Source organism: Strix uralensis, chromosome 1 (genome assembly GCF_047716275.1).
Source record: "Strix uralensis isolate ZFMK-TIS-50842 chromosome 1, bStrUra1, whole genome shotgun sequence".
Classification (NCBI taxonomy): domain Eukaryota; kingdom Metazoa; phylum Chordata; class Aves; order Strigiformes; family Strigidae; genus Strix; species Strix uralensis.
In genome coordinates, this window is record NC_133972.1 from 65,173,800 (window position 1) to 65,195,823 (window position 22,024).

General features: G+C 40.0%; 1 protein-coding gene across 4 annotated transcripts in view; it reads right to left on the minus strand.

Moving 5' to 3' along the window:
* Window positions 1-608: 608 nt before the first annotated feature.
* LOC141943660 (sodium channel protein type 5 subunit alpha-like) overlaps window positions 609-22,024 on the minus strand; it is a 223,804-nt gene continuing 202,388 nt past the window's right edge. For 3 of the 4 annotated variants that reach the window (XM_074869336.1, XM_074869320.1, XM_074869313.1), the window contains 6 exons: window positions 18,598-18,879; window positions 10,485-10,538; window positions 8,800-8,937; window positions 7,959-8,063; window positions 7,205-7,475; window positions 609-5,414 (listed from right to left, as the gene is read on the minus strand). In XM_074869336.1, the coding sequence (XP_074725437.1) occupies window positions 4,180-5,414; window positions 7,205-7,475; window positions 7,959-8,063; window positions 8,800-8,937; window positions 10,485-10,538; window positions 18,598-18,879 (2,085 nt within the window). In that variant the 3' untranslated portion in view covers window positions 609-4,179. The remainder of the gene's footprint in view (window positions 5,415-7,204; window positions 7,476-7,958; window positions 8,064-8,799; window positions 8,938-10,484; window positions 10,539-18,597; window positions 18,880-22,024) is intronic. The other variant, XM_074869328.1, reaches the window with a different exon arrangement.

A 22,024-nucleotide genomic window follows, 5' to 3' on the forward strand; every position in this document is an offset into this window, starting at 1 on the left:
TAACCAAATTGGTGCTAGCCTGGGTGAAGATAAGGCTTATTCAATCAGTGCTGATAACAGCTAAGGGTCATCCATGTCCCTTCTGAAGGTCCTTCCAGGATTAAGGCATGCATGTGTTGAGAACGATGTTATTCTTTGTTTAATACAAATTTTAACAGATAGCTAATATAATAATAACCAAAATGCAAATCAATATAATTAAACCAGAAAGACGTCCATATTACCATTAAGAAAATCTCATTTATGTATTTTTTTAATCTCTAGGTGGCTTCTATGTTTCCAGTAAACCCCTTCCTCTTCCACCTAATTCTACCAGGCAGGATAAGTTGAAATATTAATGCTCTCTTTGAAGAGAATTTTTTGGGTCTACTTCAAATTCATCTGAAGTACCCAGGAATTCTCCATCAATTTCAACAAGCTTTGGCTCAAGCCTTTAATGCCCTGTAGTTGGTCTTACAATGCAAGATGAACTGGAGAGTTTTTCATGACAAGTTTCTAAGAAAAGTCACCATGCATTTCCCAAACAAATGTGCTGAAAAAAGTCAGAGAAATGATAACATAAATGTCAATAAAATAACAAAACAAACGAAAAAAAAAGGCACGGGAAGTATTTGTTATCCTTATTTATTTAATAAAGAAACATAATAAACTTGAATTTTTTCAGGTACAAACAGCTTAATATGTCCTATGATATTGGCTGATATTTTCCTTGCTCTTTTTGTAGCTTGGGTGATTCATGTGGTAGCCTTTATTGAACAAATCAACAGAAAAAATGGTAGCACTCACCATGCTTATTGACAGCGTGGGCCAACTATTGAGTTAGTGTCGTTAACTAAATCACTGCACCGGGAGGTTGTATGACTGCTAGATTCGGATCGGCATCTCCATTAATAAAGATCTGCAAGTGAGGTTATTAGAAGTTTTTGAGGGGACTTCTGCATACCGTACAAAGATACCATTCCCTCTTCAGCTCTAAAGAAATGTGCCACAAAACAATAGAAAACCCAATAGAAAACCAACCTTCCAGATACAAAGGTTTTGAAAGTAATTTACAATTCAGTTTTAGAAAGTTGCACTGTAAACATCTATAGTTAAGACCCTCTTTCAGATTTTTTTGCATTATGATTTTTTTTCAAAGGTTTTGGGTAGAAGACAGAACCATTTGTAATTGCATCAGTACTATAGGGTCTCACAGCAATGACAATAAAATGTTCAATGCAAGGGTGAAGTGACCAGAGGAAGAGATCTCTCTAATATAATCAGTGACCAGCTTTTCATCCCATTACAATCTGTTCATTACTGGGCCTGACTCTTAAGGATATCAGTTGAATATTTTCTAATATAAGTTTCAAATAATTAAAATATTTTTAAAACAGCGTGAGCAACACTGCACTGCTGAGTGCAGGCTGGCTTTCTCTTTGGGTTTTGAACAGTTTATATTGTATGTGAAAAAAATCACATAAGAAATGCTTCTTTTTCTTAGTATTTTTCCCTCTTTTTTATTCTAAAACTTTGAAAGGAAAATAATTTTATCTGTTGTCAGCCAATAAATGCTTGTTCAGCAAGTAATGGATGTACTATTTTCTAATTAAACAGTTTCATTATAGACAGCAGGTCATTGCTAATGATCAATAAATCCCATTGAGAAGAAAACATTTTAATCAGTAAGTCGTGTCCTCTGAGTGTCAGCCACTCTATAAACTCACGAGATGATACATATATATGTATAGATTTACGTATGTGTGTATATATATATGCATATAAATATAAAAATCGCATACTCTGGGTGATATGTATGTACAGTCAGAACAAGATTACAGCATAAATACACAAGGAATCTGTATAAAGTTTCTCTAATTCGAGAAGCCTTGAGCAGTTTTTGTTTTTGGGAGAAGTTAAGGGTGGGGAGGGAGGAAAGAATAAAGAGATGTTTTCACTTTAAGGAACAAAGAGTAGTTCCCTTAAATTAGAATCTAATTACATACAAGATTTAAAGGCAACAAAATGCCCAGAGCAACAGCCCTATGTTATATACCATAGACATGGGGTTAAAAGGGCAAGAAAGGATGATTATAATAATACTTATATAGTACGTTTCATTCCCTTATAGCACTTTGCAACCAGAAAGTCTTACAACACCCCTGTGAGGTAGGTAAGTATTATTATCCCCATTTTACAGATGGGTAAACTGAGGCACAGATAGGTTAAATTATTTGCCTAAAAATCATGTAGTAAGAATCAGGAATACACCCCAGGAATCCTGACGGCAAATCCTCTGAATTAGCTGATAGACCACTCTCAAGTGAATGCCTGAGACACCTCTCAATGAATGGAGAGAATATATTAGCCCATATTTACACAGATACATCGTCATCCTTTTGACATGTTGTCTTTACGTATTCTGACTTGTTTAGAGGACAGATAACAATGGCCATAGATAAACCTGACTGTAACATGTTGCTTTAATTCTTTTTGCCAACCCCATGTATTTTGACTCCTTTACAACCTGGGATATAACTAAATGTCAATGACAATACACCATAAATACATTCCTGATATTTTTGCTTCTCCAAGGTGAAAAGCACAATTACTCTTCCTTAAAGTGCAATGGCTCATTACAGAAATCTCAAGATTTTCCATGAAGTCCAACCAAACCCAACTACAATCAGTCTGAAGGTGGAAAAGAAACAACTTGTCTGTAATGATGGACTTGTCTCTATATTCCATAAACGCTTTTTCAGATTCTATCTAGGCTGAAAGTTTAATAATAAATAATAATCTATGTTAGCACGTAAAACCTCTAATACTTTTCTACAGCCACACATCCACCTTTCACCTCGTTGTCATTTCTTTGGCCTGAAGCTGATGGACACGTCAACTGTAAATATTACTTTGCCTACAGGAATGAGGATATATCTATTTTCTAGTAGATTCTTTTTATTGGTTCCTATATTTCTTGTCCTTCCCCAGTAATCTAACTGTACCATCTGAGAAAATGAAAGATGGACACTGAGTAGAAAGGATTCAAATCCTCAAAATTTACATACAGATCCAGAGGCAATTCCCCTCCCACCTCCTTGATCACACTGTCGCAGCTATTCTGCATGGTCCAATTGGCTGTTGTTGTTTTTAGTAGTAGTAGTAGCAGTAGTAGTAGTAGTAGCATTTTTTGAGTAATATTGATGCACAGAGTTTCCAGTAAGGCTGCTTAGCTCAGTGTTCCTGGGGAAAACATAACCTATCCCACTACCTTAACAAAAACATTGCCAGTATAGATGGTGCTTCAGAGCACTACGCACAAACGTGATGCACTACTTCTATGGTGAGTTTGATTGCGGTATTCAAAGCAGATTCTTGAAACATACTAAAAAATTAGTGCTTTTATTAACAGTTTTACAAAGAGAATCCATTACTGTCTAGTTTCCTGAAGGATAGAACAAGCCATTTCTCATATTATTTTGACATAATTTTCTTCTCTGTTTTTTTGTATTTCTGCTGACTTGCACTTGCAAGTCCCAAGAGGGAGGGCTTAGTGTAATAAACAGTTAAATTGTTACTAATTTGATAGTTTACTTTGCAACAGCTTTCCTCTTCAAACGTTGGGGATCCTGCAAGTTCCTATTACCTTGACTCAGACTTCATCACGAAGAGTGTAAGGATCATTAATCTCCATGGAAAAAGAGACTTTTTTAAGTAAAAAAATATCAAATATAATAAATTTATGAAAGACCATTCACAACATATACAGTAAGTGTTACATTTTGCTACAGCAGCTGTGATTTTTTTTTTTTTTCTTTTTAGAATGCAAGGTCATACATTGCCATAAGTAGACACACTAATATGAGTAAGACCTTAAAAGAATGTATACAGCCAGGCTTTATCTGTGGATAGATATACACTGTTTACTGTTTTACAGTCTAGCATATTCTTATTCACACCATTGATATAACAGCTATGACCCTGCAAAGATTCTTCCTGTGCATATATAAATATAAATATTGAGCCAAGTCAAAAAGAGCAGGGTCAAAGGTTATATGACTTATTAGACTCCTGTAGTTAAGGGTAAAAACTCCACTGTTTCTTCTGCAACTAATTTTTAATAAGAAGGCTGCTTCAATTGTTGTGTAGTTACAGCATTACATTCTGTAAACAATATTTTAAAGCATTCTAAACAAACATTTAAACGATTGATTCTTTATCCTTGTCTGGTGAGAGAAGACAATCTATAGCTTCATCGCTTTTGCTCGAGTCCGTCATCTTCAGCTGGAGATTCTCACTTGTACCTCTGGTGACGCTGTCGTAGGATGGAGGGAAAGACGTGGAGGACAGAGTTTCTGATTTGTCCATTGGCCTGCCGTAGTTTTCGTTCATCATGAACGCAATAAGACCCTCCTTCTCTGGTGCATCGTCCTCAAGGATGCTGCTGTCAAAAGTTCTGTGCCGGTACAAGTAAGACGCCTGCTTCATGGAACGCCGAAACAAATGTCTCCTGTAGGCCCGCTGGATGATGATGGCAGAGACCTCTTCTTGTTTCCGTCTGAGAGTTGTTGTAATTGGTTCATAAGAGATCTTAGATGGATTCGCTGCCATGAACTTTTCCTCCATCTGTATTTTAAGGGCATCCATCTCTCCAGATTCTCCTAGCACCCTTTTTGTAAAAGCAAACAAAATATCCAAGCAATGGATCCTATCTCCACTGACCATGGGCAGGTCCATTGCTATGAGTTTGATTTTGTTTGGTTTTGCTATGCGCAAAGGTTCTGACAGTGCGTCTGCAAAGTCTGAAAGTGCAGAATACTCAATAAACTGAGTGGCTTCAGGGTCAAACTTCTCCCAGATTTCATAGAACATATCAAAATCATCCTCGCTTAGAGGCTCTGTACTTTCCTCAGTGGCTACACTGAAGTTCTCTAAAATAATTGCTATATACATGTTTACAACAATGAGAAATGATATAATGATATAAGTAACAAAGAATAAAATCCCTACAGCAGGGCTTCCACAGTCTCCCTTTGAACCATTTGCATTTGGAAGGTTTGGGTCGCAATACGGTGGTCCGGTGTTTAAAATAGGATTAAGAAGACCATCCCAGCCAGCTGATGTTGTGATTTGGAAGAGACAGAGCATGCTGTTAGCAAAGGTTTGGAAGTTGAACATGTCATCAATCCCATGCTCCTTCTTAACATAGGCAAAGTTAGCCATTCCAAAAATGGCATAAATGAACATGACCAGAAAAAGCAAGAGACCAATGTTGAACAGAGCAGGAAGGGACATCATTAAGGCAAACAGGAGAGTTCGAATTCCTTTGGCTCCCCGGATGAGTCTTAGGATCCGGCCAATCCGAGCCAAACGAATGACTCTGAAGAGTGTGGGAGAGAAGAAATATTTCTGGATGATGTCAGAAAGCACGGTGCCTTGAAAAGAAGAGAGACAAACAGCGAGTTAGTACATGGGAAATAATCCCAGGCTTCCCTTTAAAGCAATCAGTCAGGATTATGGACAAAATCAATTAAAAGTTCCCCAGATTGGAAGAGTCATGATAAAGGGAATGACATTGTTGTTAGTGTTTTCATGCCCATTTAATCCATGCAAACTTTGTTGAGACTATGAGCAAAGGTGTCAATGATAGCGGCAGTTTTATTAAGGGAAAGCTTGTCTATTGGGAATGAGAAACTAAGATAAACTCAGATAGGACACGGATATCTGCAGCTTCTGGCCATGACCCACCTGAGAAATTTGTCCTGAGTACAGCTGGTCAGAATTTTTCTGATATGACAATATTTTTGTCTGTAAAATGTTAGCGAGTCAGCACTGAAACACTGGTGTGCTGGGCCCGGTTTTCTGAGCCATCACCAGAACAGTGCAAGTTTCTACTGGAAAACGGCTTGGTTGTTTGTTTGCTTATTAATTTTTCCAGTTTCCCTGGTGGACTGGGAGGGAACCAAGGGCTTAGATAGTGCTAGCAAGGAAATGAGCTTTCATCCCTGTAGCTAAACTCTTCCTGCAGAAACAGAGTATCTTGGTCGAGACTGTCTAATGCCAACAGTCCCTGGCTGCGCTGAGCCGTGCTGAGGTCATGTCTTCCAGCCCAGCTGGGGAGAGGGCTCACCGGCATGGCCCAAGTCCTCTGACATTGAAACAACCTGGTTGATCATGGGGCAGCACTATGACCAGCTTGACAGCTCTGGTTAACTGGCTGCTATGGTCATATCCAAAGCATCCAATATGAAGGCTCTGATGAGAGCTGTGTGGTAATGATCTTCTCTGGGTAACCCAAATCTGTGAAATCCAGGTGGTCCAAGGCCTCCAAAGCACAGGCTGCTCTCTGGGCATCAGCAATCTCCTGCATAGGGATCCTGCAGGTTCCCTGATGAGGGGAGAAAACTCTCTCCCTCCAGAGAGAATTTAGAGCGACAGGAGCATCAGTCAAAGAGAAGATGGCTCTGTTTTCCTAACATGACACTCTTTCATTCACCTATTCCTTCCTTCAAAATGGAAACTTTTTGGGAAGAGAGAGATTTCTGAGTTCCTTCTGCTCACTGGATCAGTTGTTCATTTTCTAGTTACTACTGTATTTCCAACTTTAATGAAAACTCTTTTGGCAGGATTTCAGATTCACATTTGACCTGCACTTCTGTAGCACCTAACATACTGCTGGTTGGGGCTGCAGAACAGCAAAAGGCACAAATTAACAATAAAACTGTGTCTTTCTGTTTCATTCCTTGGATATATAAGGGTGTGGAGCTCTAGTGACAACAGGGCTGAGAACAGCCAGACTCACTGCACCTGCCCAAACCTGCCATGAAGGACTGTTTCATACTATTGTAATAAAAAGCAAATAGCAAAACAATAGCAATCCACATGTGCCCTCTTCATGGGGCTTTTTTACTTCTCTGCCTTTGGCTGTTATGCAGAACTGGGGTTAAGTGTCTGGTGCCAGTTCTGGACCATATATTATCACCATGAACCATTAAGTGTACACTGAAACCAATACTGTGGTATGATACACTTCATCATTTTGCTGATCACACAAGTTATTGTTAGGCAGTGTTATGTTATAATTACATATTAAAAAAATATGCTTAGGATCCAATTCTCTGAGTTGAAAGTGTACAGTATTGCACAAAGCCTTTAACTATGTCTAATTAATTTTATGTCTGCCTTTTTAATTTTGGAGTTTGAGTGAAAATCCAGGTTCACCTACCTACAATAGACAGAATCACGACGACAAAGTCAAATATGTTCCAGCCATTGGTGAAGTAGTAGTGTCGCAGAGCCAGCATTTTGATGATGCACTCCCCAGTGAAGATGGCAACAAAAAGCATGTTGATTTTATGGAGGATGTTCACTTTTTCTTGACTTTGGTCATCCGTTTCCACCATCATGGTAACCATGTTAAGGCAGATGAGAATCATGATGGAGACATCAAAGGCTTGTTTTGAGACCACATCAAAAATAAAACCTTGGTATTTGTTCTGGAGGAAAGGAAAAGATTTAGTGAGGAAATTTGAACCATGTCAAAATGATGACATCATTGTCTACTGATTGATCAGAAAGTAGAGAAACATACATACTGCGTCTGATTGGAACTTCATAAACCTAAAGATGATGACAAATGATAGAGTTTTGAAACTCATTTATTCTTAATGTTTCTTGAAACTACTGAAAAAAGACCCTCGACTGGGACAATGAATTCATCCAAATCATGCATGTGGCCACTGGCATATGCAAATTGCATATGTAAATTGGACTTCTAGTCAATATCACAGAACAGTGGGAATTCTGTACCACAGGTCACTGGACTTGCAAATACTGTCCAAAATCAAAACATGTAAATGCTGAGTGGCTTTCATCTGGGAGTGATCACCCTTCCTACACTGGGAAGTTGAATTGCATTTATTCTATTAAATAAATATTCAGTTATTACACAAAGTTCAGATGAATTATGCCATTCTTACCAGTGGCCTTGGGATTGGCTTTTGAGGTTTCTTAGATCCCAGCTTTTTCATTGCATTATAATACTTCTTCTGTTCTTCTGTCATAAAGATGTCCTGGCCACCTAAGTATAGGGTGAGAACAAAACTATTACTTTTGATTAAAAGAGTTCCACTGCCACCATCCAAAGTTCAGGGCTGCATGCTCTTCTTTCTTATTTCCCTTTTCATGTAACTTTCATCAAAATATCTAAGAAGGTCTTGATGAGATGCAGTGCTAGGAGCTGCTTATCACATGGAGGCAAAGGGCAGGAGACAAAGCAGTGCAGGCAACCAGGAGGAGCAAGGCTCAGATTCTGTCTGCACTAGGGATAGGTCCAGGCCGAGAGGGGAAAATACAAGAATGTCAGCCCTTTGTTTAGAGCCTACAAAGCAGTGAGAAACACAGGTCTCAGCCCAGGCTGCTCCTCCCTGACCCTGCACCTTGAGGCAGGGAGGTGATGGGTTGAGGAGAACAGGTTGCACTGCTCTGAGGGACAGTGGTGTTTGCGCATGGGGGACACCAGGGTGGTCTGTGCCCCTGTGGCAGAGTTTGTGCAGAGATCCCATCTGCATGGAGCTGCTTCACTGCTTTCTGTGGGGAATATAACCCCCCCAGCCTGTATTTTCAGGATGCTCATCCTATGGGGATGTTAGGGGCTGCTACAACTGAGCTTTTGTAAAAGTCCTGCAAGGTGGTTTCTGTAGCTGTTCTGTTGATGTTAAATCTTGAGGCTAATGCGGCAAAGGCACTGCTTGTATATCTATCCCTTGCTCTGTTCTCTGCAGCGATCACAGGTTGATGTGTAGCATATGCACTACTTATCTTTTTCTTTTGTTGGTTAAAATTGTCAATGATGACACCTATGAAGAGGTTCAATGTGAAGAAAGACCCAAAGATGATGAAAATCACAAAATATAGGTACATGTATAAATTACATTCCCATTCAGGCTGCTCCTCACACTGCAAAGGGAAAAGAGAAAATGTGAAAATGACACAATCTCTGCACATATCAAAATATTAATGCAGTTAAAAGAAAGCTGTCCACTGGAAATAAAGATTGTGAACTGGGAAAAATAGTGTAACTCCCACCAGCAGAGTCAGTTGCTCCTCAGTCTCTGAAGTTTACTACTGGCATCTATCTGCAATGCCACGGTCATTTAAACTACGTTTCACAACACTGTCACAGCAAACACACTGTTCCAGAAAGTGCAGCTTCAGAATAAATCTCATAAAATATTCTCAGTCTGAACACAGAAGGGAAAAAGAATAATTTTTCAGGTTATCCCTAATCTTATATGAACTAATGGTACTTGTAAAAAGCAAAAGCAGTTTAATTAAATGCTACTGAAAAACAGTGTATTTAGAAGAACAATTTTTCTTTTATGAAGGGTGGAAATTAATAACGTCTCTTGCTAAAGAACTGAGCCACGCAGTCCAATAGCCTCAAATCATATGTACCACATTTGGCAAAGCATGTACCACATTTGGCAGAAATGCTCAGATTTGCCCCACCAGCTCCAGGTATCTAACCTAGATGTCAGAAGCTTGCATTTCCCTAAATGCCATATTTTCTCATGTGTAACCCATGCACTTCATTCAGCAGAAGGGAGAATACACACACATGTACATGTAGTATAAAAATGAATCAACATCATGAGCTATGTTATGAAAAGGTACTTCTCTGCCATTATGATGCCATGAGGTTTTTCCACCCCTTATTCCTCCATTTAGGGCTCAACTCCCTGTTACTCAATTCAGCCTGTCAAATTCCCAGTATCAGATAGCTAACTCAAAAATTAACAGCAAGTACAATTTTGTTCTTTTAGTATTATGAAAAGAGGGAAAGGACAGAAGGGACAGGTCCTTCAATAAAAAATAAACTGCATTGATGTAATAAGGGAAATGTCTTTTTTTTTTTTTCTTTAAGAAATCGAAAGCTGAACAGGATGCAGGTAAGAACTGGGCAGTCCCCAGCACATCTCAAGCCAGAGCTGGAAGCTCACACCAGCCTCTTTCCCTGCCAGGAGCTCCTCCACCCTCCTTGGGTGGAGCTGCTGATTGCAGAGAAAAATCTTGCTCAAGGTGGAGATATAGGGATGGTTGAGTATGTGGGTCACAGGGAATGTAATTTAAACCCAGCACTTTGAAAGAAGTTCTACTGTCAGAAGTCAGACCCTTGGAAAATATGGCAATCAATAGGGAGAGTGGAAGAAACAGAGAGGACGATTTAGGTTTTTGATTGACTTAATCTCACCCTGGAGGTGCCTCTCTGTGCTGGGAATTTTGCAGTATGAATAGATAAATCAGTTGTGTAGAACTGAGGGCTACATTGTTTTAATCTGAGGGTCCTGATGCTTCAACAGCAGCTGCGAAAAATGAAGGTCTGCAACTGTCTCAACCAGAGTAAGACAGGGACTGGCAACCTGCATGTATTTTGTTGTTAAACACCATGAATGCTGCAAAAGTCAATGGAAAAGGAAATTATTAATTTCCTTGCAGTGACCTACCTCTCGTGAATCCACTGCTGCATACATAATATCCATCCAACCTTTAAATGTCGCCTGAAAAAAACCCACAAATTACATAATTCAGCATATTAGATAAGTATATCTTGAAATGATGATATCATCTCTGTGATGAGTTTTCAAAATGCAATGTTGAGCATGTTCTTCACAGTTAATTAATGGCCTCTCCTTTAAAGCAGTATGTATCCATGAGTTTATGTTCACTGAGATATTTAAAATGGTTTTCTCCTGGATTCTCTCACTCATGTTTTCTGAGTTTCTGCACTTGTTGCGATAAAACAGAGTTTTGTAAAAGAGATTATAAAAAGGATAGAAAACATCGAAATTAAATCTTTGGAAGTTTTGACCTTAAGAATTTCAAGTAGTGAGAAGATGTGGCTACACAGGACAACTCAGAGTGCTGTTCTGCACAAGTCTTGGAGCAGGTGAGATGGATATCATCCATATTGCTTGTTCAGACTGATGGTCAGTGACTACATTGTAGGATCCAACTGAAACTTGGATTCTGCCCTCTTTTAAAATAGAGTAAGTCAAGGCAGTGTTAAAGCCCAGGGAGTTGCATAAATCACAGCTGACTTGAAAGGAGCAGAGGTGATCAACACCTGCTGTGAGCCTAGGCCTGGAATCTCAATCTGCTTTACTGTTCAGATTTTTTTTTTTAAATTAGCATTTTTAATTTTTTTGTTTATTTGTTTAAACAAAGGATTCCACAAAAGTCAGTGTCTCTTACTGGAACCTGCAATGGAGAAAAGGCAATAACACTTCTAGGAGAAACACGTAGAAGTGATTTTTACTATTCTATAGCAAAAACATGACTCTCTGCTCTCAATATATGCCCCTCATTAGATGCACCCTGATGTCAAACATGCCTGGCATTAGGTCTGACTCTGGCCTAAGCCACATTCCCTTTATGTTAGTTCTCTGGGGTTGTTTCTCATTTGACTTCTGACCTGTTAGACCTACCCTGGATTTAAAATCAGTGTGAGCAGATAATAAGGCAGTTTTATATTTTTCATTTAATCAGATTTACACTAACATGCATGAAAGACCCACACCCAGTATTTTTTTTGCACACTACTGACACTTCGGTTGAATTTTTTCCTGGTGTGTAGGCATGCAATTCCAGATAACATTAATAAGAACTTGGCCAGTGGTTCCCAGGAGAAACCCAGGCATTTGTGTTGAGCTAGGTACATCCAGCGCCTTTAGAAATGCTCCATTATATACTACTATTAAATTAAATCCTGGAGGTAACACTGCCTTCTTATTTCTCTCTGAATGGTACTGAGCCAAAGGAAAATGTACAAGAGGTCAACCATATTTTTTATGAAAGTATATATAAAATAATGCTTGAAAGGTTGTATTAATTTTTATCTACTGGTTGAAAGAGACTAAACCCCCAAAATCAGAACCGTTTGGAAAATCTATTCCATGGTACTGTGTGTTAAAAAACACTTCAGATGTAAAGTGTTTACAGGAATGATTAGAAGTTTTATTGAAACAAAGAATTATTTGAACCTGTCATGCTGATCCTCCTTAACTGTTCTAATATGTTCATTTTTGCTGCTCTCTTTCTAATATGATGAAAAATTTTCTGGTGTCATTACATTCACTTGCATCTTCCAGCTCAAAGTGCCATTCAGGAAGGGTGGATGAAATGAAACAAGAAATCCTTTCCTTGTAGCAGAAGATGATATGATCTTAGCTTATACTTTTCTCCCGCTTGGGATGAAATCTTTTCTCTTGAGTAGCTATTTTACCCCTCGATGTGTACCACAGACACAAGAGACTCTACTGCAAGGCACAGTGCTTTATAGTGATGACAGATGATGAAGTGATCTGACAAAAATAAATATTAAGATAATGAAGTACTGTGATTTGCTGGTTTTCCCAGTTGTCCAGAAGTAAGAGAATTAAAAATCCACAGGGCTTCTGGAAAGCTTCCCTAGACACTTCATTTGCAAAGGGGAAAAGATACTGAAAATGAAAGAAATATAACACTGGGGAAAGAAATTATTTATCTGGAATTAGTAACCACTTACACTCTGGATAAAGAAGTGACAAAATCTTCATGGGAGTGTTTGTGATATTATCCTACCTGGAAGCTATCCAGAAAAACACCATTTTCTACTGAAACTGTCATGTGATGAGATTATCTACTGATAAACTCATCTCAGGATGGGATTACATTTTGTTATTTGACTGGTGGTTAGAGCTGCAATCCAGTAAATTAGTGGGGAGGAGGATAGGTGGGATCGCACTAGCTGTCCTCAAACCATTTATTGTATAACCAAATGTGACTTAGAATAAAACAAGACTTAAATCTGTGAGTTTGGTTGCTTTCTTTTTTTCTAGAAAAGGACTCCAATAGTGCAATAAAAATGGCTGCTTTTGACAGCAGAAGTACCGGTCTTCGCATTTCTGAAATGCTTCTTTAAGCATTACTATTGGTGAAAGAAACTTCTGAAAGCTAGAACAGAGCCACCAACAGACAGCCAAACTACACATATTTAAGTCTGCTAGGCTACCTCCAGTATCTGCTGGCTTTTCTGTTGAATTTTTCAGTCTGCTCAATTTCATCATAGCAACAATTTTATACTGAACATATATTTTATGTTTATTTTGCATTAAGATGATTTGATGGGGAGGTCACCACTGAGCACTGGACCCACCAGAGCACCCCAGAGGTCTGCACTGTACTGGGCTATGCAGGCTCCAAGGGCACTGCCTCTGCTCCCCTTGAATTTCCACCAGTAATTCCTCAGGGGAATACTGCTTATTTCTGATCTTTTGACATACGGAAAAATCTACCCTGGTGCACCCATTTAGGGTTTGTTCTGAAACACAGATTTTTTGCACATTTTGCACCCACAGTGAAAGTAAAATCTAGCATTACAGTTTACAGAAGTGCAAGAGATTGTGTAACTCAGTAACTTTAGACACATGCCACTGTCTCATGACCATTTTGTAGCTGATTTACGAGCTCAGTCATGACTTCAAACCTGGCATGAGCAGCATTAACTCTACAGTTCCTGATGGCTGTACTGGTCTAGGAGTGCTTCTGTTATCTTCCCATTCCTTATCTGGAGTTCCAGAGTGACAAAGAGTTGTAGGACATATTGGATGTAAGTCTGTTCCTGTCTAAAGAGAACTTTTCCAAGCAAGCCAGATGCTGAGTGAGAGACCACTTGTTTTTTTGGTGTTCTTCAATAGATTATTGAAATTTCAAGATACATTACCAAAAAATATGTGGAGGTGATAATAATGTGAAGAGAAGGATTCCACAAGGGAAATACAAAATTCCCACTGGAAATTTAAGATATTTCTTTGTTCAGCTCAAATACAGATTTATAGAACATAGGTGCTGTGATCTGCAAAGCAATTCTGGAAATATAGAAAAAGTATTACTGAAGCACTGGATTGCAGAAATAATTTTTTCCTACTAGGTTAGAGTTTTAAGGGTGTTAAATCCCCAGAAGACTGAATCATCATTCTTGCAAATTAAAAAGTCATGATAGTAAAGATCTTCCCATCCCCATGAATGAGGCATTTCTCTTGCTTGTAGAGTAGAGCAGAGTCTACCTCCTTTTTTCCATAATCTGTTGTGACACAGCCAGTTTGTTAGTTGGAGAATCTTGAAACTCAACTGACCACTTCACATGAATGTTTTCTTAGACTCATTAATTATAAAGTGGCATCTTCAGAACAACATGATAGATCCTAAACAAGGTAGGAAAAAAGCAAAGGATATTTGGGGAAAGTTTCATGCTGTTCTCAACTACACTGTCAGAAAGCTTGGCTCTGGATAGTAGTAAGCCTTAAAGCTTCCATAGTAGCAACTTCTCATTTCTTTCAAGAATGCTGTAGAAGTGAAGACAGAACATGAGGCAGACAGATTTGTTTTATGTATTTCCATTTGGGTTTTCAGACACATTCAGGCATCCAAAGGTAACTTCAGAGTTACTTAAAGAGTGTGTTGCAGTAGCTGAAAATGTCAACAGTCAAAATACAAGTTCCACCTAAAAGCTCATATTTTGGATCCCGTAGGGTTGTAACCAAAATGCTTATCTCATCATTGCTACGTGCTGTCTCAGCATGCCCAAAGATGCATGGATGTGTCTGTCTCTTCAGGAGATCTGAGATGTTAACTGATCCCCTGCAATTCCTATGGTGATTTGCTCATGGAATGCTACCCCATATGGAGAATATTTGGCAAGGAGCACCTGTAACCGACACTCCTCAGCTGGAGTCTGGCAAAGGGGATCCAGATGTTTGGGCCCCTTCTCTGTGGGTGTCATCTTTACACTTTATTGCCTAAGACTGTCATTAGCAGCAGACATAAGAGCTCCAGGTGCAGGATGAAAGTTAAAATCAATCCCCTAATGGCATTTGTCTCCTGTCCTTCCTCCTGGAAGAAGGAGCCAGCAGCTGCCATAGCAGCTGAGCAAGGTTTCTGGGCTCCCTCATTTCCTGCCATAATCACTTTGTCCAGCCTGCACAGACACTACTTTTATGGCACTTCTTTTGAACTTCTGCAACTGGGAAACCTACTTCTCTGCTACCCAATACAGGATCAGAGGTTTGAAAGAAACCTGCAGGGTCATCAAGTACATTTTCAGCTGGAAAACAGCACTATCAGACCATCCCTTCATAAATGCGCTGAGATCCACCTTATGATCAGTTTTGTTTCTTCTGTCATCACTGATCCCAACAGAAGGCAGTCCCACCAGCTGGATGCAACTAGTATCACCAGTGCTAAGTGCCCAGGAACTGGTACTGCAGAAGAGTAGAAGAGACTGCTTCAGGATACTCCTTAGGCAATGCTAATTTATGAAAAGTCACAGATTTTCAGAAAGATGAAGCCTGAGTCTTATAAAAGAAATGGTGAAGGAATAACTACTACTATAATAGAGTTTTTTCACAAAACAAACTAGGCATCTGTTATGGAGAAGATAAGAAGTTTCAGGTAAGGCACAGTATTTTAAATCTGGCTCAGCTAGATTGGATGTTTAAATAAAAGACAAAGAAAGCACTATATAGAAAAAAAAATCTAATTAAAGGCATTCAAAATTAATCTACCCAGCATGGGTGAGCTGAATATCATAATTACATGCAGAAGATAAAAGCTTTTCCTCTCAGCAAGTTCAGCTTTATGTCATGGAAAGAACCAAAAGTGGTTGTATCCATTTCCGCTTTCCATCATTTACCAGCAGTCCTGGCTGACCAGGGAGGTCCTGACAGATTGGAAATTGGTCAATGTGACGCCCATATATAAGAAGGGTCAGAAGGATGATCTGGGAAATTACAAGCATGTCAGCTTGCCTTCAGTGCCCGGGAAGCTGATGGAGCAGCTCATCCAGAGTACCATGATACAACACATGCGGGACAACCAGATGATCAGACCCAGTCAGCGTGGGTTTATGAAAGGCAGGTCCTGCTTGACAAACCTGATCTCCTTCTACGACAGGGCGACCTGCTTATTGGATGAGAGAAAGGCTGTCGACGTTGTCTACCTTGACTTTAGTAAGGCCTTTGACACCGTTTCCCACAGAATTCTCCTGGCGAAACTGGCTGCTTGTGCTTGGATGGGTATATATTTTGCTGGGTAAAAAACTGGCTGGATGGCCGGGCCCAAAGAGTTGTGGTGAATGGAGTTAAATCCAGTTGGCGGCCAGTCATGAGTGGTGTCCCCCAGGGCTTGGTTTTGGGGCCACTCCTGTTTAACATCTTTATTGATGATCTAGACGAGGGGATCGAGTGCACCCTCAGTAAATTTGCAGACGACACCAAGTTGGGTGGGAGTGTTGATCTGCTCGAGGGTAGGGAGGCTCTGCAGAGAGATCTGGACAGGCTGGAGCAATGGGCTAAGGCCAACTGGATGAGTTTCAATAAGGCCAAATGCCGGGTGCTGCACTTGGGCCACAACAACCCCCAGCAGTGCTACAGGCTTGGGGAAGAGTGGCTGGAGAGCTGCCAGTCAGAGAGGGACCTGGGGGTGTTGATTGACAGCCGGCTGAACGTGAGCCAGCAGTGTGCCCAGGTGGCCAAGAAGGCCAATGGTATCCTGGCCTGTATGAGAAATAGCATGGCCAGCAGGGACAGGGAAGTGATCTTACCCCTGTACTCAGCACTGGTGAGGCTGCACCTCGATTACTGTGTTCAGTTTTGGGCCCCTCACTACAAAAAGGACATTGAATTACTCGAGCGTGTCCAGAGAAGGGCAACGAAGCTGGTGAAGGGTCTGGAGCACATGTTGTATGAGGAGCGGCTGAGGGAACTGGGGTTGTTTAGTCTGGAGAAGAGGAGGCTGAGGGGAGACCTCATCGCCCTCTACAACTCCCTGAAAGGAGGTTGCAGAGAGCTGGGGATGAGTCTCTTTAACCAAGTAACAAGCGATAGGAGAAGAGGTAATGGCCTCAAGTTGCACCAGGGAAGGTTTAGACTGGATATTAGGAAGTATTTTTTTACAGAACAGATTGTTAGGCGTTGGAATGGGCTGCCCAGGGAGGTGGTGGAGTCCCCATCCCTGGAGGTGTTTAAGAGTCGGGTTGACATAGCGCTGAGGGATATGGTGTAGTTGAGAACGGTCAGTGTTAGGTTAATGGTTGGACTAGATGATCTTCAAGGTCTTTTTCAACCTTGATGATTCTGTGATTCTAAACTTTTTGCTTTCCAGAGGTTATGAAAGCAAAGACTTGATGGACAGTGGACAGAAGATCTCAAACTCAACTGTATGTGTACCAGGAACAGAGTATATAAGGATACTTCATGGAGCTATTTCATGCATCTGTGACAGAGAAAAAAAGATCTGGGAGAAAACAAACTTGCATCATGGGAAGAACAAGGGCTGGTAGATGTGGTGGGAACCAGTGGGAGGCTCATGCCCTCTTGGAAGGGCAAGTGAAGGCCCAGGGTAGTACCCTACTGCATTGCAAAGGGTGGATGCCTATACGTGACAACTGAATTGAGCTGCCACCATGCAAGTTTTTATCTGAGAAGCAAGGAATGTCATCACAGGTGCTTCAAGAAAGTTATCTCCCTGTCAAAGGATGTATCAAGGGACTTCTTTAACTCTACATACATAAATGGCAACACAACAAACACTCCTAATGTTTATCCAGCCCCTGTCATCACTAAGCTTCAGAGCAAATTATGAACAAAGGAAATAAGTATAGTTACCACTATTTACATGAGGGCCTCATGGCACTGAAACACAAAGCATTTTTTCTAAAATCACTTGGCAGTCCAGTGGCAGAGCCTGGGCAAGATGGAGTCCCCTGCATCTCTATCCATTAGGTTGCAGTACATCACAACACAGTAAATCTTAGTGCATACAACCTGTTTATCCATGTTTTACATTTGCTGCTGAAAAAGGTTGTAAAAGTGGTTTACTTCTGTCTTTATAGATCACAGTCTCTTCTCTAATATGCTCTTGACACCTTTCCAGAGAGACCAGGCTGTATGGAGTTACAGCAATCTGATCACCACCACATTTCATAGTTAGGTTGAATCTGAATTAAGTTTAGCAGGTGGAAATGAGGGGAGGAACCAGAATGAGAAGCACCAGTGTCCTTCTTGAATATATCCATGGAAGGTGACCAGAGGACTGTAAATTAAGATTCCTCTGTGACTACAGCTTTATGCAATAACTTGAGCTGAGTAATTGAAGGCACTGTATCTTCATTTTTCCCAGCAGGATATAATGAAGTCCCAGAATGTTCAGGAAGGCCAGTGCACTCCGTCTGCATGAACAGTCTTTCCTGGACAATGACTTTTTGTTTCTGGACCTGAACTCTGCTCTGGATCACAGTATTGACAAAATGGTCTTTAATTGACCTCAATAGTCCAATCACCTCCCAGAGGACTGTATTAGTGATGCACCAGAAACTCACATTAAAATCAGAAGCTGCCATAAATATCTTTAAGCCAAATTAATATGCCAAATATGACTCATTTACACCTGAGGAAAGGCATTTCCCTGATGAGTAAGACTGAAAAACCCAGAAAAGCATAGAGATTAACCTGAGCCTTTAAACTGAAGATTTCAGTGGGGATAAGAAACATTTGCCCATTAATTTGTGACAGTCACACTTACCACTTGTAGCAGAGCCAGGTACCCAGCACCAACATTATCGAAGTTAACTTTAACTTTTGTCCAGTAAAATGTGCCTGACACGTTATAGAGTATACAGTCACTCATGTTGTTAATAATTTTAGAATCTAAAGGCATATCTCCCTCTGTCTTATTAATGCACTTCCCAAACTTCCCAGCGAAAAGGTTCACTCCCATGATGCTAAAGATAAGCCAAAAGATGAGGCAGACGAGCAGAACATTCATGATGGAAGGGATGGCTCCCACGAGGGCATTGACCACCACCTTGGGGGAAACAGGAGAGGAAAAACAGGATTAATGTCAGCACTTAATATAGACACTTTGCTAACAAGCTGTTGTACACCGTTGATTAACTAAGCTGAACCCTCACATGGCGACAGGTAGATAACTACTCACACTACCTAAGGAGCCAGACCACCATTAAAGGCTTCACACATGATTATTTTTTTTCCTTTTGTAATTGAAGAGCTAATCTTTTGGCATCCCACCCATGGGATGATGCTTTTTCAAGAGGAATCTTTTAATTCAGGAGCAATCTGTGAAGTCATCTTGACCTCTCAGATCCTACTGGATAATACACTTCAGTCAAACTGCCTTTCATAATCATAGGATTAATTGGAAACAGCTGGGGTACATCAAAGTTTCTCAAAATAGACAAAAAAACATTTCTGAAAACTTTTACTGAACTCAGGTCTCCATAGTTCTTGGGATGTGAACTCTAGCTGTGATAAATTTTGCTTATTTAAATAATAACTGATTGAGACATATTGTACTAAAGCCAGCTTCCTCTGTCTGATCAGTATGCATGATTAAAACAGTGAAACCAGACTAATTTAACAAAAATATGTTATTTTTTTCATGTGACATTCTGTACAGCTCCTACACACCAACCCAGACAGGGGTGTAAACCCCTGTGTAAAATCATACATAAAATTGAAAAGCAAAAGGAACTTTTAAGGTGTGGGAATAATGGCACTGGCAATGGACACCATTCTGAAGCCATGTAAAAGAAATAAAGGTCGGACCATCTACAGACCCTCTACAGCTGTCAGGTTTGAATGCAGCATTATAATACCAGTACATCAACCTGGCAAGATGCACATCATTTACTGTTTTGAGCATTAAGACATTTATGCATGCCAAACGTTATACTAAAGATATTTTCTGAGGGAAGAACACTATCACAAAATGTAATCTTCTCCTTTCTATGTCAACAAGGTTTCTCCATATTCACAGCTTTTGGAGATGCTGTCATTGCACGATTCAGGCAAAGCTGCCTGACAGCATTGCTGCAGACACCAGCCCCACTACATCACTACATGAATTTGTCTCCATCTCTGCTCATGCTTTGGAGATTAGAATCTAGTAGGCAGACACTAAGCTCTTCCTCTCCTCCATCTACATTTCTGAAACTGAGACAAGGTGATATTGATCTATAAAAATGAAATTTTATTCAGTTGTGAATCTGATTATGGAAAATGTCAGGTCTTGTTTTCTCTTGTATTACTGTCCAATTTTCTAACAAACTACTAATGTAACATTCGTTTCCCCATCATTCTTGCATTGCTGAGGAAGAAAAATACCCGGAAAGAATAAAATGGGTTTCACGCATGTATACAGCAGCTTCATCTACAATATACAATACAAAATTACGTAGATCTTTCAAAACTCAGATTTATATTTTGTGCATTTATGAATGAAGCTAATTTTCACCCAGGAAAAGCTGCTTGACCATTTTTTTTTTAATTTTTTTCTGTATAGGCTCATTCCTGATGACTTTTCAGTGTCTGTCTGTTTGGTTTTTTTTCCTTCCTAATTTTATCTTTCAGTTTTGGATGTTAATTTCTAGCTTCATTGTTTTAAGACCAAATTTACTATGTTAACCAAAATGCTAAATAATTTCCAAATCAAGGGCTTATTTAGATATAGCCTCAGCCCTTGCAAAGTAGCTTTGATTTGCTGCTATGTGGGACAATATTTTTGTTTAATTTTGATCCATGTCAGGACAAGGCAACTGCACTTATGTTACATATGCTGCTGAACCTAACTCCCACCCACAAGCCCTGTGACATGACAGACATTCAGGTTTCATCAGTGCAAGCAATGCCCATGACTGAATCCTGCTTTTTTCCTCCTGCTGAATTATGTTCAACAGCTTGTAGATAACAAAACATGACATGAGGCTGGAGCAAATCCTGTAACACCTCTCTGAATGAATTATTAACAGGGGGTTTCATTCTTCTCTTGCTGCTTCTGCTCTTATGCCAGCATGATGCCATTTGGCCTGCTGGAAACACTCCTGATTTGCACTGAGACAAGTGTGAGGACTTAAAGACCTGGATCTATAAAGGCGAGTTATTTTCATAAATTCATGTTAAAAGTTCAGCTGCAAATCTTGCCATGGAGAAAGTTGAATTTCTGCTTCATCTAAGAACAGCAACATATATAACCATGTATAAGAAAACGTTTTATACCTCTTGATTTTCATCAATACCTTTATAGGTGAAACCACCTTCCAGGTGACTCCTTCAGGGACAGCCTAGAAACTGAGCCACACTCTGCCCTAATCCACAGTGGTGCAAATCTGTAGCCTGTGCCTGGTCCCCAGGTCTCCTGATCTCGTGAGCCAGCTCCTCAGCTGAAGCTGATTCAGACTTTAAATCCAGAAATAGACTTGCACGATATGTTAATCCTCCCTGTGCTACAACACAGCCCACCAGACTTCCTGCAGTAATTTCAGGCCCAGGCTATAACTCCTAGACAAGCCTGGGCACAGCTTTTCCAAAGACATCTAATTTACAGTGTTATGATGTCAAATAACAGACAAAAATTTTATTATTAGATAATCTATTCCTGGTGTCCTTTGCCTTCACTGTTAGAAACAGGTGCTGTACTTTTAGATTGAATTTGTTGTACTTGAAGCACAAGTTATCTGCTGTTAGATATCTTCTATCATTCCCATCTTCACTGAAGGTGAGTTACCACTGAACATTGCTTTGGGTAATTAAAAAAACACAGATCTTCTTTGTAATTGTCATCGTTCCTTCAGATTTCTAATCACACTCGTAGCCCCCTGCATAGACTTTCCCATTTTTAACACCCCATTTCCAGCAGTTTGGTGGAATGCCAGTATTGAACCACTGCTCTCTCCCACTGCTTGCTGGATTATTTCCCTGTATATTGAGGGACTGTAATAGTCACCTCATTTATCTGACCTGCCCAAAAGCTTATGTCCTGTTGAACAGTCATCCCAGTCCCTAAGTCCTTCTCAGCTGCTGTTTTCCTAGAAACATCCCCCAGAGTGACCTACTTTCCTCCTCCTGAGGTGTATGATGTATGCGGTTTTATTCAAATGCATGTTGTACAATTGATTTGTTTTTCACTGTGATCCAGATCAGTCAGGATAATT